Source organism: Drosophila rhopaloa, unplaced genomic scaffold, assembly GCF_018152115.1.
Source record: "Drosophila rhopaloa isolate 14029-0021.01 unplaced genomic scaffold, ASM1815211v1 contig_3, whole genome shotgun sequence".
Taxonomy (NCBI): Eukaryota; Metazoa; Arthropoda; class Insecta; order Diptera; family Drosophilidae; genus Drosophila; species Drosophila rhopaloa.
The window spans coordinates 6,045,906-6,073,490 of NW_025335123.1; the positions used below are offsets into that span (position 1 = coordinate 6,045,906).

Here is a 27,585-nt window from a genome sequence, read left to right on the forward strand (position 1 = left end):
AAAGGCCTTGCACCATGACTTTTGTAACACAAGTACTTGAAAATTTAATTTAATAGACTAGACCTAAGGTTTGCCCTATCTAATTGTTTGCCAAAAGGGTCAGTAAATAAGCCCATTCATAAACTCATTTTTTGTAACTCAAAGTCGCGAGGTGAAACCTCGAACTATACTTTATTTATTTATTTACATTAAGCAATAATGAAAAGTTACAAGATATTCATATATCAATTCTTATAAATTTGATAATTCCAAAAATTATTTTGCCAGTGTGGTAAGGAAGGTGTGATATTTCTGACGATTTTAAGGATCCTAAAGAGTTTGCTTACAAATAGTTAATTTTTTTTTTTGCGGTTGAAGGTATCAACAATAAATATCTTCATAATTAAGGGTTATCAAATTAAGTTGACTAACTATCCCAACAACCAAAACTATGACTGACGCTGTGGAAAGAAAGCCGTATTTCTGATGATCTTTTACAAATAGTAATATGATATTAAACATGGATTATCATCTTTGGGTTATGTCCTTTACCTGAGGAATCACCCAAATTGAAATGTGATTTTTTGAACTTCTGAGGTTACATAATAAATAGTTATATTAAGATGTTTATATAATAGTGTTAGCATACTTTTAATATACATATTTTTTGGTAGCCCCCCAAAGTATTTGCCAAAAGTTTAATTGGCGGTGTTGCAAGGAAGCCTTGCGGGTTCGTGCCCCAGGCGCAAGTTGTCTTCCATTCCATTAGATTCCTCGGATGAAGATGACCCTTGTGCCCGATCTATAGTCGTTGTCACAGATATTTGCAACATTTTGCATGTTGCCTTCGAGCGGATGCCGCTCACGTAGCGAACGCGTCACGATCGTGGCAATTTCTCTCTTTCTCTCTCTCTGCTTCTCTTTGTCTCTGTTTCTCCAGCGGTACAACTCTCTCCCGATGATCGACCGCCTTACCTGCCGCATTTTCCACGGCCAGCGCTCAGTTCGTGGGCGCCTGCGCGCATGTGCAGTCACAGATTCAGATACTCCACTCAGATACTAAGATACTCAGTTGCTGAGATACTCCGATACTCAGTTGCTCAGCGATCGTTGTTGTTCGTCGGCGTTTGGGACGCGATATCCAGTCGGAGATATTGTATACGACATATATATATTCGGTGTACAGCATCCCTGCCTTCTTTCGGTGATTGCAATAAAAGTGAAATTTAGTGCCCAAAAAGTTGCCAAAATCACAATCAAATTTTTTTGTTTCGTTTTTGTTCGAGTGACGAGTGTGATCAGTTAAAAGATACTTACAGGAATTGCAGGTAGCCGGCGGGTTTAAGGTACCTACTCGCCGGAATATCCAGATCAATCATTCGGCCGAGGATCAACCTTTCAGCGCGGAGGGTGCTAGCACCTGAGAATATTACCGAGAATTAGTTATTCAGAAATGGTGAGTACCAGATGGAGAAGAAAAGTAAAATGCCAAGTGAGCCAAAGCCGAATTACCAAGAACTCTTCACACGGAACCATCGAGAATCGGGTTTACGAGCGCAGAAGGGGTCTCGTAGGTCAGGTTTTAAACGAGGGAACCAGAGCGATTCTCGCTCCCTGGGGCGGTGACTCTTCGAATTTTTACGACCACTTTGTGGATTAAGATTGTGCTATATTCGGGCTATATGCATATCGTATGCCTCGTTATCACACTTTCGATGGGTGAAAGAAGACAATGGAAAGGGAAATCAGCCCAGATGGCACCCAGACATTTCTGGGAATATCTATAATGCTTTCGGTGTTTATTTGTTTATTTATGGGATCTGGCTTTGCTATTAAATTAGATCACAAAGAACCTCCATTGTTTTAAGCGCATTGATTTAACTAGCATAGTAGAAACTTGTCGATAAAAACAACGGTCGAAAATTCTAGCAATTTTTATAAGATATGCCTCACCTGACGGTTCTACCAAGTTTTTCACATACCATTTTAAATCATAAGGAACCTAATTCAATAAAGCAATTAAAAGACGTTTTGTTTTTTTTATTTAGGTACGATTACTTTTGTCAAATATATATAATATAAATACGAGGCACGATAAAAATAATTTTGCTAATTTACTAAAATTTAAATGACAACTTTTGTTACAATATTTAGTTAATCGTATTCGTGGTATTTTTTTTTAATTTAAAACCTACGTTGAGTATTTTTTTGTTTTGTTTAAAGACAATAATCGATCAACAAAAATAAAATAGAATTTAATTATTATATTTCAAAAATTGAATTATCACGATGATGACAAATTAGCAATAGAAGATTCAACATTTAGTTTTTTGCACACTCTACAACTCAATGAACTCTAAAACTCAAGTTTTTTGTATATCAAATATATAGTGTTTAGAATAACATAACTTAAATAAAATATTTTATAATAAATAAATGTTTGGCAGACCAAAACAAATCTCTAGCAAATACTGGGGAACAACTTAAAAGTCAATATTCACAATGCCCCAATACCAAATAGCCTTATAATGCCATGATGATTTATCCATTATGATCTTGCCCAGCAAAGGCTGCAAATTGTTTACTGATCGCAACAAACTGTCCAATTAATCAATCTGCTCGCTTTGATCTTTGGCCAGATCATTGGGTTGCCAAATTGATGGCACAGCGATCGTGATGCCGGTGCTCCAATAAAAGTAATAATAATGATAAAGTACTGATTCATTCAATCGGTGCCCTTTCCCATGGCCCCGGATCATTACGCACCTTATCGTCCGGTGATCTCTGATGGATCTGTGAGCACGGGATTGGGAATGGGAATGGGAATGGGATTCGGAATGGAAATGGGAACTGAAACTCCGGCATGCCGATCACGGCCAAATCGCTGGGGAAGATCGATTGCGCAAGAGCCAGAAAATATATGATGCCTAAGTTTACGGGTATTACACACGGCCAATTGGGTGGCTCAGTTCGGTAAGTTGAGGTAACACGCGTAACAGGTGCGCCGAGTGCATTTCAATTGTAATTGTGGTGTTCGCATTGTAATTGAAATCGAAAATCGAAAGAGAGTGTGTGTTTCGCTTTTGTCTTTCCCCCCATTTATTTGTTATTTTTTGTATATTTTTTCGGAGGGGGGTAACCACGCGAGATGCATGACCAATATAGACGAATATGGGTATTATATCGCATATATATAGTGTGTTCAGGCCACGTAATTGTAACAGCCCCCAAAATGTTGTGCAGAAATGGTATTGTCTTTAGCCACCCACCCAATGACCACTGCCCAGTTAAATATATCATTGTGTATCGTACATTGTACATACCAAACGGCCGTGGCAATTCCCATTGTGTAATTGTTGAATTGCATTTTATGAGGCGGCACACTCTTTATTCCTTACATCCCTTTTTTTTGTCCCTATTTATATAGTTATTTTTATGTTTTTTGCCATGCATCGTAAAAACCAATAAGCAGCCAGGCATGCTGATGTGGTTACCACTGGACCACCGAAGGGTTAAGGTGTCAATGACTGGTTAATGCGTTTCCCGCCATTGCATAATCGCCTCCTATGACGATGATGATGATGGTGATAATGGCACCTCAATTCACCGAAGCCAACTGTCAACGCTTTAAGTAGAAAATAAAAATAAAACTAGCCATCGGGGCGTGAAAGAGGAGGCACTAATTCACATAATTGCCGAATTCACGGCAAGTGCATTTCAGACCCGGAGGAAGCCCAATAAAACGCGATCGAAAAACGCTTCAATTTGCACTATCCAGCCCTCTAATTTATCGGCTGTCGTGTTAAGTGTTGTATATTACATTTCAATTATTTACACAGTGCAACACGGAAGATGTTGACTGCAGTTTTGACTTTTAATTCGGAAACTGAAAGCCGAAATTAGTGAAGACCCATTTTCTAGTTTCTCTGATTTGTAACAGCTTCGAATTTCTCGTTCTCCTTAATATTATTTTAAAAATGTTGTTAAAAACAGTAAATATCAAAATTCAGTCTTAAAAATAAAACACAAAATAATGCTATATGGTATTATTCAGACATTTTAATTTATCTAAAATTTAGATTCTATGAAAAAATGTAATATTAAAATATCAAATGTAATATTAAAATCTAATTATACACATTCAGTCATCGCATAGCTTCGACGCAAATTTAAGATTGTAGATTTCAACACTAAAGTCATTTGGTAAGCACACAAAATATAAATTTATGTTTCCAGTTAATTTTGTTAAAATTAGGTAAAATACATAAGCTAACAGCTCTTAGTTTCGATTTATATCCGATTTTATTTTAATTTCTGAATTTGGCACACTTATTATACCCGTTACTCGTAGAGTAAAAGGGTATATTGTATTCGTGCAAAAGTATGTAACAGCTAGAAGGAAGCGTTTCCGACCCTATAAAGTATATATATTCCTGATCAGGATCACTAGCCGAGTCGATTTAGCCATGTCCGTCTGTCCGTCTGTCCGTCTGTCCGTCTGTCCGTCTGTCTGTCCGTCTGTCTGTCTGTCTGTCTGTCCGTATGAACGCTGAGATCTCGGAAACTATAAAAGCTAGAAGATTGGCATTTTGCATGTAGATTTTAGAAGTTCCTACGCAGCGCAAGTTTGTTTCAAAATGGTGCCACGCCCCCTTTAACGCCCACAATCGCTTATATACGATTTTAAAATTTTAAATATTTCGGAAAAGTAAAAATGCAGTTTTATTGTGTTTATTAATACCTATCGAAATGTAGAAGAAATTTTTCAAATCGGACCATTCGTTAAAAAGTTATGCGTGATCAAAGTTTCTATCTCCATCTCCCTCGCACTCCCTTTAGCTGAGTAACGGGTATCTGATAGTCGGGGCACCCGACTATAGCGTTCTCTCTTGTTTTTTATTAATTTAAATATTAAAATATATGGTAAATTTGGGATATAATTTCAACCATTTGGCTTTCTTTTTCCGCCCAATCAGCTTAGCATATTGCCAACTCACTTGCTTCCGTTTAAATGTGCGAAAGTACATTTCTGGGCTTCCGTTTGGATAGACAAAAAGACAAAGAAGAAATTGAAACCTTTTTATGCAAATCGAAAATTAATCAGAAATGTACATTTCCCAAAGACGGTTTTCCGATCTCAGGCCGCCCGCTTAGTTATATAATAGATCGACAAAACGAGAGCAGTTATGCGATTTATGAGAAATATATGTGTGCGATATATATGATTAGCAGATTACGCATACGCCGTGTGTTACATGCGCGGCACAGTGGGCCAATTAAGGCAATGGCTGGCAATTAACGAGCCGAACAAAATAATATAATATCTGTCTCGACCATCGCTTTTGTGGCCACACTTAATTATAATTAAAATTTTATCTCTCTGCTTTGTGGGGCAGGGAAAAATCTGTAGGCAAAACCAAAATGACTATAGTTTGAAATAATCAGTTGCAATTTCACTTCAATTTTAACAGCCCACGAAGAGTGTCAGATTATTTATGTGACACGGTCCCAGCCTCCGACTTTCATAATTGCAAGCCGCCAGTTTTCGGCGGCAGTAGAAGATGGGCTTTTCTTTCCCACAGCGGTGGTACGTCTAGATTTCCCCGAGCACCATTTGCAGAACTTGCATAACGAAACGAGAAAAGCGACCAGTGGGAAACTGCACGTAAAATAATAAATAAATAAAGGGACGCAGCTAAAAGTCAAAGACGACCTCTTTATTTCTCTTCTTCTCCGGCTGACCAACGTAACTTAATTGGCGTCACTTAGGCCAGCGAACGATCTTAATTACCGCATGAACCGAAAAAAAAAATATAGAAAAAAAAAACAGGTGGTGGGGGACAGGTGCTCGACTTTTTATGACTAACCCCCGAGCCCCTCCCGAAAAAAAGAAAATAAAGAGCAAAGAAAACTCGCTCAACACGCAGTTGAAAAACAAAGGAAAATGCCTAGAAACAAAAGTGAACTTCAAGTCTAAGACAACAATGAGAGCAGCGGCAACAACAACCACTTTTACTTTTGTTTTCGTTCGAGCTAGTTTTTTATTTAAGCCGACTTCTTTCTTATTTGGGATTTTCAACTGCCAAGTTCAGCGTCGGCGTTGCACAGTGGTTAGAGTTCTAGGGAAAAGTAAAATGAGAAAACAGAAAACAATATTTTCATTTTTTTTGTGTAATAATTGTGGGGAATAAATGAGGCAGGATTGGATAGGCTTAAAGGTTTTTCCCGAAAAGTTTTTAAACCAGTTCTTTTCGTTGTTGATTGCTTAAAGTTAAAAAAGATTTTTTTATGGATGGGGTTCTTGAAATGAATTATTATCACATAACCTTTGGTTTTTTTGTTTTTGGTATTTTTAGGACATACGTGTCTATTAACTTGAAACCCACATTCGCTATTTTTTAGTGCAAAATATTTATAACACATACATAGCTATACTATCCATTTTTCAAGTTGTAGTTCTTTTTAATCCATCCCCTAAATACTAAAACTTAGATGGTAACTTAGCTGTTTAGAACTTAAACACTGAGGTAATTTATGAGCTTTTGTAGATTCTGGTGGATTATACCTTCTTTTGTTTTTTTTTTTTAATTTGGGATAACTTGGGTTCACTTAGGTGCCATTTATACATGCTCCACTGTGGCACAATTGCCGGCTAACCCACAAGGCAGGTCGCTGGAATACCGGCCATCTCCCCACCTCCTCCTCCCCCTCCCCACTCCTGATCCGTGCAAAAAAGTAAAGCAAACGCCGAGCCGGTCGAGCGGGCGGTCCACAAGTCACAAAGTGGATGGGTGAGGGGAGGGAGGCAGACCGACCGGTTCTTTGGGGAAAAAAGGTTTCCATGCGGCGGAGTCAAGCTCACGTTGTCACACGACAATTACACGCAAGTGTTGAGAGTGAAGCAGCACGCCCCCCGCCTCCTCCTAACGTACCCCCCGCCCCCCAGTCCTCCTAAAACTCAGAGCGCGTGTGAAAAGCGCATAATTTTTGGACGCGGACAAATTTTCACTTTTTTCCCGAGCATCTCTTTCAAGTTTTTCTCTCTGCTTCTCCTTCGTTCGCTCGCTTTTCTTATTGTTTCAAACGGTCACACCGAATCGGCGGAGATATAGATATAGTCGCATATATGAGGGGTGTAAGGGGGGGTTGGTGGTGATTCCGGGGGATCCCTGAGTTAGCCCTGTGGGTGAGTGGAACGACAATGGAAAGAGGCAGCTATAAAGTCCACAATGCGCCGATTATGCTAGCAATCTTGGGAATCATTATTGTTGTTATTATTATTGTTAGTATTATGCCGGGTCCCCATTGCTTTTTACTCCACTTTTACATGGCGCTTTGTACTGAAACCTAATATGTAGGATCGAAAAGGGAGTACATAGCTAACTACCCACCTACCTATATCACTGCCAACTCCTATTGCAAGCCACTTTGTCCAATTATGGTTTTTTCTTACCTCCGTCTATATCTTTTTCCTGTGCTTTACTACATGATTTAAGATTGGATTCGATAATTTATGAGTAATTTGTCATCTGTCTTTCATCTTTCGGACTTCTTTTGGGTTGACAGTGTTTGGTTTTGACAGGGAATTACAATTGCATTCTTTTACACTTAATCAGAGCATATCTGTATTAATATATAAATGTATAATATGTACACACTTAAAAAGAGTATAAGGTTTATTTGAATAGGTGGTTTACAAAAGTAGTTTTACTAGAAGATGTTGTATATATTTTACTCGTAATTAGAATTTAAAGAGTATTTTGTACTTAGATTATGATAATGATATTTTTGAATAAGACAAAAGCAGCAAATTGATGACTCCCCATCCTAGTCAAGTGAGGTATCCAGGATTTGATTTGAGTTTGTGGGGGGGGGGGGGCTTAACCCCCAAAACTTTCGCCCCCCCTGCCTGATTTCACTTTCATCCTTCCTTGTTTTTTGCGCACATATGCAACTACATTATAGCCGTGGGACAATGTGCGTAAGCCAGGGAGCAGAAAGTCAGAAAGTGGTGGTAATTTGGTAATTGATCCCGTCAGACGAGCATAACACCACAATAATCGACTGCGGTCTTCCGGGACTCGGGATCGGGATTGGGACTTGGATTGGATTGGATTGGCTAGATGGATGGATAGATGGATAGCTATTATGCAAAGTCGGTTACATCGCCTCGTTGCACTCCAATCGATCGTCAGATCGGGCAATGCACTAATTTGTTTATAATGACGAATAGCGAATGTGGAGCCATCGGGTTATGCGACAAATGCTGGGTGGAAACTTGTTAATTGCTCGCGTGCTGTCACAATTGCTGGCGATTCCGCATTGCGTCGAGTACTCGAATACGAAAATACATCATCATCACCGCAGTTGCGCATTGCTCATCGCACAATTATATAGGCACCAGCCATGACAGACATTTCGCAAATGTCTTTGGCATTTCTTGGTCTCCAGATGTGGTGTATACTTCCACATCCACATCCACATCTCAGTGCCCAGAGTCCAACTGGATCCGCAATCCCAGTTGAGCGTGGCAGGCGCAACTAATCAAATTAGCCAGCTCCATGAATTATCCACATTCGAGTGAATCTGGGGTCGTGACAAGGCCAATGGCCACTTCCCCACTTGTCCACTTGTCCGGTCGAGGTGAGATTCATTTTTCGGCAACAAATCTTCGTGTGCAATTTTGATGTCACACGAGATGGAGCCATCATACTTATTCGCTGCACTAATGAGTGGTTGCAATTTGTAATTAGGCAACGTAATTTATAGGCTTAAATTTCACACTTTACATAAATTGCACTGAATACAGATTATTTGGCCTCTTTGGTTTTTACCCATCTATCGTCAACCAGTAGCCAAATTAGAGGGTTAAAATCTATGAAAAATAATAACACTTAAGCTTTCTAAACGGATATCCAACCATACATAAACACTCGAATGGTTATCATTTACCTTTAAATAATATAAGATAATGCAGCGTGATACTGGCAAATTAAAAAGAAAACTGAACATTAATATTATGTTGTTATCCCAGACAAAAATAAATATGTGAAGCTTGTATTGACTTAATGGTCTTTTACTGTTTTTAATAAATAGCTACGAATATAAATAATTCGTGCACTACCGCATCCATATCAATTTCCTGCCCAGCGTCAACAAAAACTAATCAGGCAATTTGGTATATATAACCATTTAAAAGCATTCGTATAATATTCGACAGACACCTGTCGGACCATGAAAATGCTGACAGGCAGCGAGATAAGTCCATTCATCGATAAAAGTCACTTCGAAAGAATTCGTAATTATAATTTGAACTGTAAGTGGCCGACAGTGGAAGACAGTCTGCGGCCGATAATAAATATTGGTGAAATTAATTATTGACTGTCGTCATGTTTGTCCCACATTTGCATTGCATTTTGTGCCAACTCATTTGGAAAAAGTTGTCACCAAGAAGGGGCTGAGATCTGTCCACACCTGTCCCTGGTCCAAGCAACACAAGCCACAACAGACGTTTCCGCCACCAAGACCCATACGAAGATGATGATGATGATGATGATGACTGGGCCATCGTAAATACGGAAAACGTTTTTCCATTGCCTGGAAAAGCAAAGATCAAGAAAACGAAGCGAAAGTGATAGCCCCACGTTGGGCGCCAGTTAATGGACCAGATACATGGATCGATAGGGGGGGCTTAGGTGTCACGATCTTGATAAGATTGGGTAAACAATAGAATTGCACTTGTAATGCAATCACTGCATTAGGATCTGTCGCAAGGGATGTTGCACATGACAGTTAAATGGTGTCAAGTGCCACCACCACTTTATGTCAAGACATCAGAAAAAGTCACAAAGAATGTGCTCACCGTTAATGTACAACAGTGGTTACAAAACTATTAATGTGTATTTGTATATATGTATGAGGGACCGTTTTTGATTTGCGTTTTCTTTTAGTTCAGTACTAAATATTGTTTTCGATTTTTATTACATTTTTCAGAAAGTAATAATAATTATTTTGTGAGCGGAAATAATAATAAAATATCAATCAAAAACCTATTGTAGCCGGTCTTTACCAAATTACGACAATATTAAAAAGTGTACCTTATATAGGATAAAACATACACGGGACATGTCTTTTTCGGGGTCACAAAAACCCATCCTTAGAAAATACAAACTTGGTTTAATAAAATAGGATCATACATTTTGATAGCCCTTAATTCTTTAAATTTAATTTGCTAATTTTCAAAACACACTAACATTTATTTGTGTCATACTTGAAATGATCAAAAATATTTTCAATGCAATTGTGTATAATTTAGATAATCTCACTGATTTATTAACACTTTTGAAGCATTCCTTTCCTGGTTTTCCCCAGGATGAGCATATCCATTGCCAAGCTGTGGCTTGGAGAGCCAATAAATTTGAATGCATCTTTTCATGGGGGTCATTTCTGGGGGCATAGCTGCCATCTCCATCGCCGTATCCAAATCCATCTGCATTTGCAACGCCACGTCCGCTGGCGGTTGACGACTTGCGGCCCATAAAAAGGCATTTGTTGTTGTCATTACTTTGTTTTGTTTTTTCTGACTGTTTTCTTTTCCTTTTTGCAGCAATATTTGCAACGGCGCATGCGATATGAGTACATTTTTATAATTAATTTCTTTGGCTTTTGTTGGGCAGAAGTGAAATATTGCTGCAAGCACTCACTCTGCAGTTGTTGCTGCTGTTTGGAAAACCTAGTGCCTCTGTGCTGTGACAGTTTTTTGTTGTTGTAGTTGTTGTTGAGTTTTTCTTTTATTTTAATCCCCCCCCTTTCGCAAGTTTCCCGAGTTTTATCGACAATTTCACTTTTCTGCACAGCCGCAGAGGAGCGAAGATGAAGCTGAAAAGCGGTAGGTCGTTCGTTCGGTCGGTCGGTCGGTCTCTCATATGTGATGACGAGCCAACAATTGCGGTTTGGTTATTTGCCCCCAAAAAGATTCCCAAGCACATTGTTGGATCGCGTGCAGATCCATCCCCCTGCCCCCTCCCCCCTGCCACCCCTCCTATTTGGCAAGCCCTATGTCGCTGGGCCCATTGGTTGTTTGCCATTTTCAAGTGCAAAGCCAAGGTTGCATGTGGCAGCAAAGATCCTCTCCGGCGGGAGTTGCTTTTATTATCGACACGAAACGAGTTTTGGGCTCTGTCGCCACGGGTTCCCAGAGTTCCGAGACTGCCAGCCAGACCAGATCCAGACCCAGACTCTGACTCTGACTCTGACTCTGACTGGGACTTCACTTGGCGAAAAGACAACTTGCAGAAGAACCAAACATTTTATATGCCCAAAACACAGATGTATATTCTCTGAAAAACCATATATTTCTTCATCTATTAAGTTCGGTATTGGATCAGACTTCATAATCATTTAAAAACAATTACAATATTTGTAAGATATACATTGTTTTTAAGGCATATGCTTTATTTAATGGTTCCTTCCCAAAATAACTAACTTATATATTGCATTCTTATGAGAATGTATACATAATTTAAAATTGTATTTATTAGTTTTTTCTTCTCATTTGTTTGATTAACTAATAAGTTCAACTTGTAGTGCTTGGATGACAGATCAATAATAGTATAATATTTATGGTCAGAGGATCTTAGCTATATTATAATTATAAACCTTTTTATGTTAGATACTGTTTTTATAATTTTCGGTGGTTAAAGAGATTGAAGTAATAAATGGGACTTTACAAAGGGTCTTTGATTATATTAAAATAACACAGTGTTTGATTAGTTTCCTTATAGAGCTGTATTTGAAATGTTAAGCCACTAAAGTTCTTTTTATTTAAAAATATAGTGGTTAAACAAATCCTTTTACCTTTACTCATAAGTTTGAAAACAATAAATTGTTTATAAATTATGGCTAGTAAAGAGAAATGTTCTAGGCTTATAATTTTATATGGATTTTTTCAAAGTTACTGATTCTTAATTGGTTTCAACATACTTACAATATATTAAATAGCCATCTTTGATTTTCTGAGTGTAGGACCCGACTCCTCCATCCGTCAGCTGCTCGGTTGTTTGCCAACAGTTGCAGAATTTCACTTTCTTTTCAAATTGCGGCGACCTCGATTTATTGCCAGCCCAGCGACATCGCCATGTGGACGAGGTGGATTCCAGCGGAGTGGGATTGGGATTGAGTGACATTGGTGGTGGAGGTGGTTGAGGTGGTGGAGGTGGTTTCGGTGGTGGTGGTGTGGCAGTGGCATTAGTGGCCCCCGCGGATCTGGCTTTGTTTTGATGCGGGCTTAATTGAATTACGTTGGGTCGCAGCTTCTGCTTCTGCGCGAGCTTCGGCTTTACGTGGAAGTATCCCAAATAAGAGACGAGCTGAATAAACACATAAAATAATAATAATTATGGGAAAGTAAACGCCCATTGTTGGCTCTCTTTTCTGTCTCCGTTTTTGGCTGCTTATTGATAACTCTACATTAATGAGAGCTAATTTTCACATAATTAGTTGCCGGCTCACTGGGAGACTGGGAAATGGGGAAATTGGGTACTGGGCAATAATATGGGCTAGGGGTTGCTTGGCTTTGGGTCAAGAGGGGAAAAATAGCTGGGAGAAAACCTCTTCTCGATTTTTTTGAAATTTTACAAAAAAAACTTGTGATTATTTGACGGAAAATATCCGTATTTTGGTGCAATAGTGGAATGTCATACCTCGCTAAGCTCGTAATTAAATTCCAAATCGATTGGCATTAGTCTTGAACATTTTTATTTTTGACACTTTTTCACAAAAAAACATAAAAAACAAGAAAGGAAAGCTAACTTCGGGCGGAGCCGAAGTTGATATACCCTTGCAGAATACTCTGTAAATTATATTCTCCAAAATTATTCATATGATGCATTCTTAATACTCATAAAAAATCCCAACTTCCTATCTTTAAAAACACCAAAGTTACGGCATTTCCGATTAATCAGTTATATGGCGGCTATAGGATATAGTCCTCCGATCCTTATGAAATTTGGTAGGTCGGATTGATTGGCTAAAAATAAAACCCCTAGAAAATCACAACTTCCTAACTTAACAAACACCAAAGTTATGGCATTTCCGATCAATCAGTTATATGGCGGCTATAGGATATAGTCGGCCGATCCTTATGCAATTTGGTAGGTCGGATTGATTGGGCAAATATAAAACCCATAGAAAATCTCAACTTCCTAACTTTACAAACACCAAAGTTATGGCATTTCCGATCAATCAGTTATATGGCAGCTATGGGATATAGTCGTCCGATCCCGGCCGTTCCGACTTATATACTGCGTGCAAAGGAAAGAAGGGTGTGTGCAAAGTTTCAATTCGATATCTTTAAAACTGAGAGACTAGTTCGCGTAGAAACAGACAGACGGACAGACAGATGGACATGCTTATATCAACTCAGGAGGGGATCCTGATCAAGAATATATATACTTTATAGGGTCGGAGATGTCTCCTTCACTGCGTTGCACACTTTTGACCAAAATTATAATACCCTCTGCAAGGATATAAAAAGGAACAAAAATTGTTGTCACATAAGGATAAGGATTGTTAGATTAGGTTATTTACTGCATAAACAGTTCGTCTTTTATCCTTACGGCAAATTTTGGCCAAGTAATAACAAAAACACGATTACAAAATAGTGTTTTTGACGAAAGCCCCCGTCCGGATTTTTCAAACAAAAATATTTTATTTAAAATTCAAAAATCAACCAATCTGGTACAAAATGAAAAAAACAAACACAAAAATACATTTATAATTTATTTAAAGCATTTAAGTTCAAATGTGCTAAAATTCATATGTATTTTAAATGAATAAGTAAATTCTACAGATGCCTATCCCAATTCCCACACTTACAAACGGTTCCCACAATTTCCGTTGAACTTAGGCCGACCTTGTGAGGGGGTGGCTGTGCAATGACCATCAATCGGATCGCATCGAATCGGATGCAGTGCACCCAGCTGGTAATAATTCAAGCAAAATTATGGCCATAAATAATGGCAAATTGTCGTTTAGAGATGCACATGAGTGGGGAGGAAGTCATCAGCCGAGATTTACTTTGTTTTGTTTTCTTGCGGTCGAGTGTGTGGAAGGAAGTATAAGAGAAGAAGGAGGAGGAGGAGGAGGAGGTAGGGATGATGGCCAGTAGCCACTTACCTTGGCTAATTATCAATTTGGACAAGTGACCACCGACCCAGCCCCACTCGACCAACCCAAACAGCCCGGCTCACCTGGAGAAAGTGGCTTCCATGTGGCGTTCGTGCCAATTCTCAACCCCAACTGTTGAGTGAAATGTGCCCGTAAAACATTTCTCTGCCATCTGAAATATTTATAGCCACTATAGATCATTCCCTACTCCGGGATTTTGTCGTTAATGCAGATAAGAATGCTTGAGAATATTCTTTCACTTATTAATAAATAAAAAAACTAGTTACGGTTATAAGAAATGCTTAATATTTTGCCTTTACTTTTTGTTTATGGATGATAATAAACAATAAAGGAGCTCCCCACCTGATAATTGGTTCTTTATCTCACCACATACATATTTCAAAGATTAGTCAGCTTGTTTGTGCTGCCAAAATCAGCTCGTGGAAGTCTTTACAATTAAAATGCCATTATCGTCGTCTAAAAATCTGATATTTGTTTGTTATTGTCGTAGAGTTCTTTTTCAAAGGTTATAAGAATGCCATAGGGTCACCTTTCTGCTAAGCTTGTGAGTAACTTTTCCATGGCTAGAAATTAAATTAGATTTTTGTTAGACTTTGACTACAAAATTGTACAAGTAATTTTAAAATTATGTTTAACTAGGACAATTAACTTAAGGAAATAGTAAGTTGGCTAAAAACAGTTGTGTCATAGAATGTTGTAAGCTAGTAAAATTACTAGGATAATAATAATTTTTCATAAAATAATTTGGCTAGGCGCATCTTTCTAAGAGGTAGGTCTTTTTGCTTTTTGTGCGTATACATTTAAGTTTTTATTTTGGAAAAGTGTAAGTGTCCTAAAAACCCGCGATATTAAAAAGTTTTTCGCTCGACCTTGTCGTTTAATTGCTTTTTTTATTCCCTGGCATTTCTTGATTTGCCAAATGTCAACTGCAAGTCCGCGACGACTGAACCGGATTGGCGGTCTGGTCTGGTGGCACATCTTTCATCTTTGTCCGCAACCGGATCGCCTGCTCTCTATAAATTAAAAGCGTCGGCGTCTGGCCGGGATTTATGGGATGGAAAGTGAAATTTGGCAGCTAATTGGACTAACCCATCTCTCCTTCTCTCCTGTCTTTACAGGCTCTCCATTTGGGACTGGTCACCCTGGTCTTGGCAACTTGGCTGGCCGCATCCACGGCGCAATCCCTGGACCGGACTGGAAGATCGGTGTTGCCCGCTCAGCCGGCGGATCATCTGGTGCCGCCACCACTGCCCATCCCACAGAGACTATCGCACGCGGGCGCGGGATCCCCGGCGGTGCCGCCGTCCTCCGCTCCAGCTACCGTTCCGGAAGCCGCCGGCTTCATGACCCGCGTGGCCAGATGGTTTGGCCTGGGCGGCGCTCAAGGATCGCCCAAGGATCAGCAGCTGAGTGCCACCAACTCCCTGAGCTATGCGTATCCCAAGCCGGTGGCCGGATTCGATGCGGGTGGCAAGCCCTGCAGCCTGTGCAACAAGTATCCCTGGGTGCCCATGGTGGGCCAGCTAAGTCCGCAGCAGCAACAGCTTCCGCAGCAGCATTTGCAAGTGCAGCAGCAGAAACTGCAGCATCTCCCGCAGCAGCAACAGCAGCAGCATCTGCCACAGCAGCAACAGCAACAGCATCTGCCACAGCAGCAACAGCATCTGCCACAGCAGCAACAGCATCTGCCACAGCAACAGCAACTGCAGCACGTCCCGCAGCAACATGCAACATGGCAGCTGCAACAGCCGCTGGCCCAGGCATCACAGCAACGTCAGCGGGCGGTGCAATTCCGTCCCGGCTCCGGACAGACTATCTTCCTGCCCTTGGCGGTGCCACTGCCGCCACTATACAATGCCCAGCCCTTCCGACCGGTGCAATCACCGCCTCCTCTCAAGGAGAACGTGGTGGCCCAGTCGGAGGTGCGACCTGTTCCGGTATCCCTGCCACTGCCCCTGCCCCAGCCAACTCCTGCCCCACCAGGTAGCACCTCCAGCTTCGAGATCGTGCAGAGCCACCAGGTGACGGACTTTGTGACCTCCGTGGAGTACCCGGCCACCTATGTGCAGTCGCATGCCATCGATCTTGGTGCCACAAGCGGCTTGGCGGCTGGCCAGGAGGTGGCTGCCGAGCTGGAGCCACAGCCGGACATCAGCACAGTGCGCTATCAGCTGGAGGATCTGAGCAGTGGTCAGGTGCATCAGCACCTGCCCGCCTCCCAGTTGCTCACGGAGATCGGGCACTTTGCGGAGATCACCACGCAGCCACCGGCGGCAGATAATTATCCAGCGGCCTCGTCGCAACAGCAATTGCAGCAGGAACAGGAACAGGAGCAGGAGCAATCCTTCTACTATGCAGAGCAGTTCCAGGACGAGACCAGCACCCTGGTGTACAGCACCACCACGGAGATACCCACCACGACGACTCCGGCACCGCCACCGTCACCAGCGGCACCTGTTATCGAGCTGAACAACCACCTGGCTGCAGTGCAGCATCCACAGAATTACCGCCAGGGAATCGGAAGGGGCAGGGAAACGCCCAAGCGTCTGCTGGACTCGCCCATCAACCACGCCCCCTTGACAGGCGTAGCAGGAGGTGGAGGCGGTGGACGACCCTTTACCCGCGATCCCGCTGACCTTGGCTTCCGCCTCAGCCAGGTGTACACGCCGACGCAGCCACCCACACCCACCTCCACATACGGAGCTATCGATGCCAGTGGCCAGTTCGCGGGCATGGCGCCACCGAGTCCGCAGCAGGTGATCATACCCTACACCACCAAGCAGCGACCACGTCCCTTCGAGAGCTGGACACCCTCGAAGCAGCTGCACCACCACCAGAACCACCATCACCACCAGAATCTCCACCAGAACCACAACCACCATAGCAACGACCTGGAGGAGGAGCCGCACGAGCAGCAGGAATCCAAGCTAGCCACGGCCACGGTCACGGCACCACCGCTGCCGCCCAACTCACGACGCACCACCAAGTACCTCACCAAGATCCTGGCCACCAATCTGAGGGAGCTGCTCAAGCGGGAGCGGGAAACCAAGAGGCTGCCGGGTCAGGGATTGGGGGTGGACATCTCACGGCTGCAGCAGAACATCGATGGATGGACGGAGCAGGAGTACAACTCCCTGTCGCACCGCCCCAGCACACCCACGATTCGGGGAAGGTCCAAGCACATACCCTCCGAGTACCTGACCACCACCACCACGACCACGCCGGCGCCGATTTCGGTGAGCCACCTGTTTCAGCGCCAGTCGAAGACCACTCGGGGCGAGGGATTCGAGCTGGGCGCCGCTCCGCCCACCGATGCCGGGGATCTGTCCACCTCCATCAACAACCTGGAGCAACTGCATCTGCTGGGCGAGCGGGGAGCGAAGGGCTTCCAGCCCATCGAGGACAATCGCCTGCATTTCGATTACTACGATGCCCAGCAGCGGCCGCGATCCACGCCGGCCATGACCACCCGTAGACCGCCCAGCACACCACCCACCACCCCCAGCACCACCACCACATCGCCCAGCACCACGACGGCAGTGGTGGCTCCGCTCTATGTGCGCAGCACGCCGGCGCCCAAGGAGCTGTGGAAACAGGCCCAGGTGGCCATCCTGCCGCAGACCAACGAGAAGGTGTACGTGGTCACGCCACAGCCCCGCCACCAGGAGTACCACCAGGAGCCCCACCAGGAGCAGGAGCACCGGGATCGCCACGAGGCCTCCGCCTCCGCTCCGAGGCCCGTGTACCAGACGCCAGCGCCGCGGTTTCCACGGATGCGACCCACTCCAGGTAAAACGAGCAGATACTTAAGTAATCTTTAAACGAGGCATCAGCATGAATCAACAGTGTTCGAATCAATCTGTCACAGTGTGTTTCGATGATTCGTAAAGTATCCCAGTTGACCAAATGAATCATATGATTCGATGATTCCATGTTTCAATGATCCAAAACAGTAAGCTCCCGATATCTTGAATCATTTTCGCTTCATCTGGTACAAATAGCTAAACCTTTTGAGATAGCAGTGTCATCAAATCATACTGTTGAGTCATTCAGGGTTATAATAAACACTGATTAAAATATTAATTTGGTTGGGATACTTTTATTTTCAAAGCGTACAGGCTGTTAATTGAGATAGGAAAAATAATATTTAATATTAATATTTAATGCTAAAGGTTGAGTATAAACTAATTATTTTCTTTTGGCCGTAAATCATTCCATTACAACCCGACTTGCTAATCTTGATCCCTTTTTTCGGATTTAAAAAAATAAAATTTCCATGTGGGATTAAAGCAGTGAAGTAATAAAAACCAGGTTCTTTGACTGTATCTAATTTGTTGAAGATGATGAATGTAGAAACTGTTTTTTAGTTTTTCTGCCTTGCAAATTCGTTCTAAAACATATTTTTTTGAGACAAACAAAGCTGTATTTTGGACACCTTTTCTACCATTTACTAACCTTTTTTTTAGCAGGTGAAGTGAAGTCGGCCACGCCCACCAGTTCGTCACAGCTGAGGAACTATACGCCGGACATTTTTGGACTGATGGGACTGTCCGCGTATGTGCCCGCGGAACCCGTGGAGATTATCGACGGAAATTCCAAAGTAAATCGCAACTCACCTCGTCTAGACATGTAATCGAGCTTCTCTCTTGTCTCCACCACACACATTGTGCACCACATTACACCTCATTGCATCTGAACCACGCCCACATGCACCAAACACCCACCACACACCACCCACATTTCACCACACACCACAGGTCAACACGATAGTGACGGCAGCGCCGACGGCGGCTGCGCTGCAGCGACCCACAGCGAAATCCACGATGTCGCCCTCGCCCAGATAGAGGTCAAGGCGAAGGTCAAGACCCCCCCCCACCCCCAACTGTTGTAATATATTTCCCCCCAACCCCCGGCCGCCCCTTCAGCCAACCGAGGATGCAACCTAGATTTTAGAGCCAAGTCTTTGGAAGTGCTACGATAAGAGATCCGATCCCGAATCAAAGTTAGAGTATTTTCGCATTTGGTAGCTTTATAGAGACGACGAGAAGAGGACCATGATGAGTATCCAAGGACATAGAACCAAAGGAGTGGAGTTACCCCTAGTATATATCCGCAAAAAGATTCGTATTCGTATTCGCATTCGCCTTCTTTTTTTGTTTTTTTTTTAGCAATCTCTGATATTTGCTCGGTTTCCCTTTTGCTAGCTGTATGTAGTTCTATGTATAAATATATCTATTATATCTATTTCAATCTATCCGAAGAGTTGGTTGTCAGGCGATTGACAACGCTATAATCGATGTGCAACCAAAACATAGCAAAAATGAACAAACAAAAGATTAAATAAAATAAAATAAATCGAAGTCATTTTAATGTACCTACTCTACCTTGTAAGTATGATTGAATAAAAATAAAATATCATCCGACTTTTAATAAATAAAATGGCAGGTATGATTAATTGAATCACTTTGTGTTGTAAATGTATTTAGGTATTCGGATTCAACTTTATAGGTTCATTAAGAACCAAAGAACCCAATATAATACATATAAACGAATACCCCAAAAAGTATGCTACAAAAAATGTACCAAAATTTGAGCGTAATTAAGCACACTTTTGAGGATTTAAAGACTGCAGTTAACATTATTGTTTGGGCACATTTATTATACAAAACTTTTCCTTAAAGCTAGCAAAAAAAAGTGTTGATCCTATGCTACAATGTCATTGAGTTGCATACCGCCATCTGAGGACCTCCTCAGCTGTCCAACAATCGCTGCCTGCGCCGATACCGCCGAACAAGTGCCTCCAGGGACCAGGAGGCAGCCGCCACGAAGGACATCATATTGAGGCAGTGCAGGGTAACCGAAAAGTTGTACCGATCCCGGATTAAGCCTGGATAAATAATGGAAAAACAAATATCACAACTGGGAAATATTTACGTGGCTAACATAATATTTATGTAAAATGAAGATAAATTTGATCTTGTTTCGTACCTTTAAGCCAACATGATAAATATAAAGACAATATTTCAAGACCATCAAGTTGATAATATTAAGAAAATCAATAAGAACTTCTTTTTTTATGACAATAACATTTATAAAGATCAATAAGATTATTCTTCAAATTAATAAAATATTTTTAATGTCAATATGAAACTAAAGAAGATCAAAATAATTTGATTTGTTTTAAACTATATAACTATACATTTAACAAAACATATTGGCTGGATCTTTATTCATATTTTTTTAGAATATTAATTAAATTTTAAAGTCCATGATTCATTTATCAAATTCAATATTTAAATAAGCTAATTTAAAGGAGATCAAAATCTTTTAATGGCTAACTTGACATGACAATGTCTAGGTATTTTGAAAAAGATCAAGTTAACCAGCACATATTGGCTTTAATTTTTTTCATATTGGTTTTGGCAATATTAGCTTAATTACTTCTAAATAAATATGTTAAATACGTTAAAAATATAATATAAAAGAAAATATGATCGTTTTTAAAATGGTATACAAAATTCAAAGCATATCAAGGGGATTGTTTCATATTGGCTGGATTCTTATTCATATTTCGAATTCGAGAGCAAAGAACACTTACCGACAAATGGTCCGCCGATGAAGGTGAACAGTCCGGAGATCAGGAGCTGCAGTCCGGAGGCTCCTGGCAGGCGATTGAGCGGCACGTAGCCGGGTATGATCAGTGGCCAGAAGATGGTGCGCACCCCCTTGCAGAGCCCGATCCACACGAAGCTTGCGAGGATCATGCTGTAGGATCGCGTGCAGGCCACCACCGTGCGACCGATGGCGATGCCCACCACTCCGATGAGGAAGAAGACCCGGTTGTCCCACGGAATCTTCTCGGTGAGGAAGGGCACCAGGAATCGCATGGTTATGTCCACTCCCGCCAGCAGCGACATGGCCAGCGTGATCTGCGGCTTGTCGAACCCAAAGTCATCCAGGATGAAGGGCGTCAGTATGGAGAAGTTGAGCTCCCCGAAGTTGATGATGGTCAGTCCGGCCACCAGATTGACGAAGGTGAAGTCGCGCAGCAGGTCCAGATCGAAGAAGGTGACCACTTTGGCCAGGAAACTCATCTGCGGATCGTGGAGCGGTGCCTCCACCTCGGGCTCCTTCCCCTTGTTATTGTTGTGCTCCTCCCGTTTCTGGGCGCACTGGCAACGCAACTTGGCCTCCAGATTGGACTCCACACGCTCCCTGCGAAAGTTGTTGGGCCGCAGGAACTCCTCGGCCTCGTTGCTCTGCTCCTCGCTGATGGGGCAATGCAACCTCTGGGTCTGCTCCAGATCCTTGGAGCTGGAGATGGTTCGAAATCGATGGCGCCCGGAGGCGAGGGACAGCCGCGATCCGTACCATCCATCGTTGGCCCGCGAGAGCATCGGCGTGCCGGGCTCACAGATCTCGTAGCCGGGTCGCTGGGCATCGTCGTCCTGGCACAGGTATTGGCTGGTAAAGATGCCGCCCGGCTCGCGCTTCTGCTGCCAGGCACAGTGGGCACACAGCGGCTCCGGCTGCTGCTCCTGATCCGGCGGTTCGTCCACCTCAGCCGGCGGCCTCACATGGTAGCGCACCGGCTGGTAGATCAGCGCACACACGAAGGCGTGCAGCGAGATGGCCGCGAAGAGCAGCGTCGTCCCCTGGACCCCGTAGATGGTCAGCATGAAGGTGACCAGGTGCGGCAGGAAGATCGGACCCAGGCCCGTGATCGTCCACGAGAAGCCCGCCGCCCGACGACGCTTCTGCTGGAAGTACGTGTTGATCGCCAGCGAGGAGGCCGACACACTGATGCCCATTCCAAAGCCTGCGGATCGAGAGAAAGGATTCTTTTAAACGAAAACTCACTCTTGAGAACTTTAATCTTTATCGGCAATTGTAAAATTTAAAATTCACAAATTATCCTGTTCGGACCATTCATTTACAAACCAAACACATTTAAATAAATCTGAATGTATTTGATTACATTTTTACAAATAAAAAATTTAATTTCCCAAATCTAAAATGTGAAAAAAATTGTATTGGTTCGTTAAAGATTAACTTGTTAATAGAAAATACAAAACAGCTGATTTAAAATAAAAGATAAGATAAAATGGTACAAAATAAATGTTAATTAAAAAAAAGTGTTCGTTTTAATTCAACAATAATAAAAGCTAATTGAGATAAAACTACTGTATATCAATTAAAGTCCATATAAGTATTATACAAATGTAAAGATATTTATTTTAATTTTGGTTACTATTATCTTTAATGACAATGATGATTTTGAAGTATATATATTCTATATTAAACTCAAATACAAATGTGCATAATTTGTTTATTATCACACATTTTCGGAACAGTTGCAATATTAAGCAAAAAGTCTAGTGTCTTATGACGTTAAGGTTGTTTATTATCATAAGCTTACGATACCATAAATCACTTACCAAAGAGCAGGGCGTATGCCACCATATAACCCAGGAAGGTTTCGCAGAAGGCGGTCAATACGATGCCGCCCGAAATGAGAAGGGCGCCGGCCATGGCCACCTGCCGAAAGGTGAACCTCCTGAACATCGGTCCATTTAGCAGACCCGTGCAGGCCGACACGGCCGGATTTGTGTTGATGATCGTCGTGATCTCGGAACTGGACATGCCCAGATCGCCCAGGCGGTCCTTGAACAGGAGGCCAAACTGTTGCAGGCAGGGGTAGATGGAAAGCTGTAAGGGATATGCATTTCAGCAATTCGGAATGATTAACAATTGACTTTGACATCGGTACATACTGACCTACCTTTTTTTAAATTACTTATTTTTTAAGAACAAATGAAATCATTAATCACAAAAGTGACCTAAAACCTGCACTGAACTTTCCTCAAAAAGCTTGTTGTTTAAAGCTTTTTGAGGAAAGTTATGGCTCAGTGCAGGTTTTAGGTCACTTTTGTGACCTTTTTCCCCAAAAATCTGAATTCAAACATTGTTTTAAATTTTTTTTTTGATTTTTGTCATTTATTATGAGGTAACCCCTTTCCAAATGTTCGAAAAATGGTTTTGCAGAAAAGTGACCTAAAATCTGCACTTCTAAGCCGATAACTTTTCTAATTTAAATCCGATTTAAAAGTAGCTTACTTCTAAATGATTGTTGATGTTCTCTAAACATCTGTATAATCAGCTTGGTTTGTATTTTTGGGTCGATTTTTCGTCATTTTCAATAAGGTAACCAAATTTTCGAAAATTGTTTTGCAAAAAAGTGATTCAAAACCTGCACTTCTCAGCCCAGACTTCTCAAAGAAATATTATTTAATTTCCTAAAAATCTGCGTTCAAAACATGTTTTTTAATTGTTTGTCTTTTTTATGCCCTTGCAGCGGTATAAGTATATATTCTTGATCTACATCACCAGGCGCTATCTAGCTATGTCCGTCCGTTCGATCCTTCGGAAACTAGTATCTCAGTTTTCAAGATAGTTGGAAGAAACCTTGCATAAAGTCTTCTTTCTGTTGCAGATAGTTTATAAGTGGAAAAGGACCGGATCGACCTACTATATCATATAGCTCCCATAAGAAATCTGAACCTATACCCTATGCTTTAGTTCCCATTAGGATTTCATAACTAAGGAACCTTTATTAGGTATACAATTCCATATGGAGCTCAATTGGCTTGCTTTTACCTACATTGGAAACGCCAGCGGCGACGCAGACGATCCACGCCCATCCCGCGTCGGGGGCCACGAAGTCCTCGCCCAGATCGCTCTTGTCCTGCTTGTTGTAGTACCGCGTCCGAGTCTTAGGCAGCGGACGGGTGGTGTCCTGGTAGACCTTCTTCTCCATGGCAGTCACTCGCTGGAAAAAAAGGAGGAGAGCTCTGAGTGACCCTGACGATTCCATTGGGCAATAAAATGAGGAAATGATATGGGAAAAATTCCGTTGAAGCCCCAGTTCGTAAATGATTTACGGCAATTATAGTTGTGGACTGGGCGCAATCAGTTAACGATCACTTGTCCGCAATTAACCGCATACGGGCTATGAAGATGCGGCCAAGCAAAAAGGAAGATCGCTGGCATAGTTTTGCAGTATTACAGTGTTGTTGCCAGCGGACGAACAGAACCGGGTTCACGGCTGCACGTTAAGACATCTCAAATCTCCGGCTCTCTTCACCTGCGGCTTTCTTATCAGCAGCACCGTCATGTGACAGATTCCGAGCCAGAGACGCGACCAAAAGTTAGCACGCAAATTGTGAATCATGTTATTGTCCTCTATGGATTATACATAGAAAAAAGTTTTTTTATTGAATCAACATGTTTCATTTACTGTATTGATAGTTATATAAAACATAGAAATTGTTATCTTAATGCATCATCTTGTCTAAGTATTAATTAAAATAAAGTTAAGTAGCAATGAAAATTGTGACATTTTGATTTTTTCTTCTTCTTGTGCCTTTATAATTCTCAACTGGTTCTAGCGGGCACATGCATAGACAACCTGAAGTCTCCCACCGAAAAGTTAAAACTTAATGATGATTTCTGTAAATCTTCATCTACTTCCACACTAGCTGAAAGACTAAACTAAACTAAACTTCCAACACTTTATTTCTTGGTAAACTCAACTAGCTTACAAAGAATTTTTTTCTGTGTCTCCATACGATTCGCGATTCCGAAGAGCATCACCGGCCCAAGGTCATTTGTGTCTGGTCCGTAAGATGACCTCTTATCAGTAGTTCGTTGCTTCATTCCGTAGAGCCAACGATTGAATCCCCGATCTCTATGTTTGCCATCAATGGAAAGCGTAGTCTCCAAATTCCGAACTTTTCCGGTTTTTAGATGCGTTGGGGTGTGCAAAAAAATAAACAGATTAATGGTGAAATAGGGTGGAAATTAAGGGGCAATCGATGTGAAGAAACTAGGTCAAAGTGATGCTTCTGGATAATGAAATAATTCAAATAACATACAAGACCCACAAAAAACCTATATATTCTATTAGAAATAAATATTGGATGATAACAAATGACAAAAAGTATACTTTTTGGTGTAACACACCACGACAATCACGCCGATGAGAAATAAAAACAAATAGTAAATAGTTCTTACGTCGTGACTAATCATTTAGCTAAAGATTTTATTTTAACGACAGTTGAGGTGCGTAAAACTCTGATAACAAATACAACTGATAGCAAATAAGGTCTTAGACACCCAGTTCGATCAATACAATACAATTGAAGGAAGAATTTAATTGAGTTTAATTGAGTTGACTATACATCTCAATACTAATTTCAAAAATATTCCACTAATAATTGTTTTGGTTGAATCATTACAGATATATTTTGGCAACAATTCAATTAATTCAATTAACATATCTAGAAACTTTACCAAAGATGAGAGGAATCGATGTTAAACTGATGTTAAAGAAACCAGCACATTTGTATATGTCATTTAACCGTATTAGTAAGAAATCTGGAACGTTATATACTATATTAAATAGTTAGAAATTTTTAAGCATAACCAGCACGTTTTTACAATTCAACCGATAGTTGTAGTTCGAAGTACATACTTTTTGAACTATTTGTAATTATTGCACAGCTGCTAAAATGTTATTTAGTTGTTGCCTCGAAGTTACAAAAATATGACATTTGCACGTCGCTCGTAAATCATTTGACAAAATATCGTAACTTAATTGCAGATTAACCTAATTTTAAACCAATTTATTTTTGGCATGGCAAGAATATTATTGCAATTAGTTTTGTATGTCCATAATTAAAATTTAGGTAGCTCAGAAATATTAGTCGTACTTTTAAAAGTGTATATGTTATCCTATTGTTTATTGGTTAAATATTCTTTATGCATCGGTCTTTTGCGAATAAACTTTGAAAAGCTAAACTTTTGATTCACTCAAGTTGATGGAAAACAATTGGCACGGCCCTAGATACAGATCCAGATAAGCAAAGCCCAGTAACTATGGATTCATCGATAAGGGTGATAAGATTGCGATGACGACCATTTACATGGGACTAGGCAGTTTGGCTTCTTTTGGCTCTCAACCCGATGCCACATATTTGGCCAACAGCTGGACTCTTAGATAACCAACTATTGGGTTATTGACACTTTCCCGCCACTGTCGAGGTTGTAATAATATTAAATATGTTGATAAGGGCTAGTGATTTTTTATGCATTTATATAAGTCAGGCAATTGTTTTCTAAAGATTGATTTGCTAATTAAAAAAATAATAATAATCAAAGAAATGGTGACTAGTGCTATCGGTAGATAAATAAAAAATAGTTATAAGACCAAAGAATTTTCCGTGTTCAACTTTTTAGTATTTTCGAAAAAAAATTAGTGAGATGTCTTGAAAACTTTGTTTGGTTTTTAATATTCGAATGTCTTTTCTGTCAAAACAAATTTTGGTGAGGCTTGAATATCGTTATGAAAATTGATGAAAATATTGTATTTATCTTAAATATTGCTATAATCCATTCTTCAGATCACTAACGAATATGTAAATACTTTGCATACTTTTGAACTACCACATTTTCTACCAGAGTATAGAAATATTGGTTTTAACTCCAATTCAACACGCTAGCAAAAATATTTTTTAAATAATTAAAATATTTATTTGCGCTTTTCTTCGCAGCATTTTTTGTTTTGTTTGATTCTAACGAGGCCGTAGTAATCGGGGGGAATCAATCAGGTGTTCTGAACATCTTGCTGATAGCAGGGCGGATGAAGTCGTGCGAGGTGTGTGATGAGAACATGTCGCACCCACAATCCTATATTACAATTCCCATTCCCGATTCCCGCCCACCTGCATACCTCTATTCTATGCCTCAATGGGGTCCGTATAGTATATCCTTGGCAAGCCCGCAAATTGGCAGCACAGTACTTCCTGCGCTGGCTTTTATTTTGGGTTAGTGCTGCTGCTGCTGCTGCCGCTGCTGCTATTTATTTTTATACACTCCGAGATGCACTCACTCACTCACTGACCATCTGACTGACTGGCCTGCATCTAATTGAGAAACAAATCGCGGAATATGGGGGCCAAGTTCAAGGTTGCCGAGGGGTGAACCGGTGGAATGGAGGCCACTTCTTGGCTCATCTGGCGCCACAAAATCTATAGATCCCGAAACCAAAACCAAAACCGTAACCGTAACCGAATTCGAAATCGCAATCGAATCAAAAACTCGCTTCACAGGTGCTATTCGGTCGTAATCGCGGAATCGCTCGAAATCGCTGCCATCGCCGCCAGCTGCGGAAATGAACTAAAGCGAATCTGAACGGAGCAGAATCAGAATGGCTGTGAGCAGCTGAAAAACGCCGCCGATGGGAAGATCGGATCGAGTAGCGCCAATCGATCGGCGCTACTACGACCACGACCACGACCACGTAATTTAGCAGAGCGGTACGCTGTTGATTTTAACAGAGCTGCTCGCGGAATCGAGATG

The 27,585-nt window shown here is 41.4% G+C and overlaps 2 protein-coding genes across 3 annotated transcripts; one reads left to right on the forward strand and one right to left on the reverse strand.

Moving 5' to 3' along the window:
* The first annotated feature begins 995 nt into the window (after positions 1 to 995).
* Positions 996 to 19,715, forward strand: LOC108042978 (histone-lysine N-methyltransferase 2D). 2 transcript variants are annotated; one of them, XM_017121506.2, is made up of 4 exons: positions 996 to 1,435; positions 15,285 to 17,955; positions 18,636 to 18,766; positions 18,924 to 19,715. In XM_017121506.2, the coding sequence occupies exons 1-4, from the start codon at positions 1,433 to 1,435 to the stop codon at positions 19,008 to 19,010; spliced, it is 2,892 nt and encodes a 963-aa protein (XP_016976995.1). In that variant the 5' UTR covers positions 996 to 1,432; the 3' UTR covers positions 19,011 to 19,715. The 2 variants fall into 2 exon arrangements, with proteins under 2 accessions (XP_016976995.1, XP_016976996.1); XM_017121507.1 differs by having other exon boundaries at positions 18,633 to 19,013.
* An 83-nt stretch (positions 19,716 to 19,798) lies between these two features.
* Positions 19,799 to 27,428, reverse strand: LOC108042979. Its single transcript, XM_017121508.1, has 5 exons — positions 26,957 to 27,428; positions 23,828 to 23,995; positions 22,605 to 22,875; positions 20,765 to 21,985; positions 19,799 to 20,053 (listed from the first exon to the last, which is right to left on the reverse strand). Exons 2-5 carry the CDS (start codon positions 23,981 to 23,983, stop codon positions 19,917 to 19,919), a joined length of 1,785 nt encoding a protein of 594 aa, XP_016976997.1. The 5' UTR covers positions 23,984 to 23,995; positions 26,957 to 27,428; the 3' UTR covers positions 19,799 to 19,916.
* Between the last annotated feature and the right edge of the window lie 157 nt (positions 27,429 to 27,585).

Excerpts from the sequence above, each read along its gene's own strand:
- LOC108042978 (XM_017121506.2), top strand. Across the intron at positions 17,956-18,635 it reads ACGGATGCGACCCACTCCAG|GTGAAGTGAAGTCGGCCACG; the intron begins GTAAAACGAGCA and ends TTTTTTTAGCAG. Across the intron at positions 18,767-18,923 it reads TTATCGACGGAAATTCCAAA|GTCAACACGATAGTGACGGC; the intron begins GTAAATCGCAAC and ends CACACACCACAG.
- LOC108042979 (XM_017121508.1), bottom strand. The coding sequence starts at position 23,983 with ATGGAGAAGAAGGTCTACCAGGACACCACCCGTCCGCTGCCTAAGACT. Across the intron at positions 22,876-23,827 it reads TCGCCGCTGGCGTTTCCAAT|CTTTCCATCTACCCCTGCCT; the intron begins GTAGGTAAAAGC and ends TATCCCTTACAG. Across the intron at positions 21,986-22,604 it reads GGCATACGCCCTGCTCTTTG|GCTTTGGAATGGGCATCAGT; the intron begins GTAAGTGATTTA and ends CTCGATCCGCAG.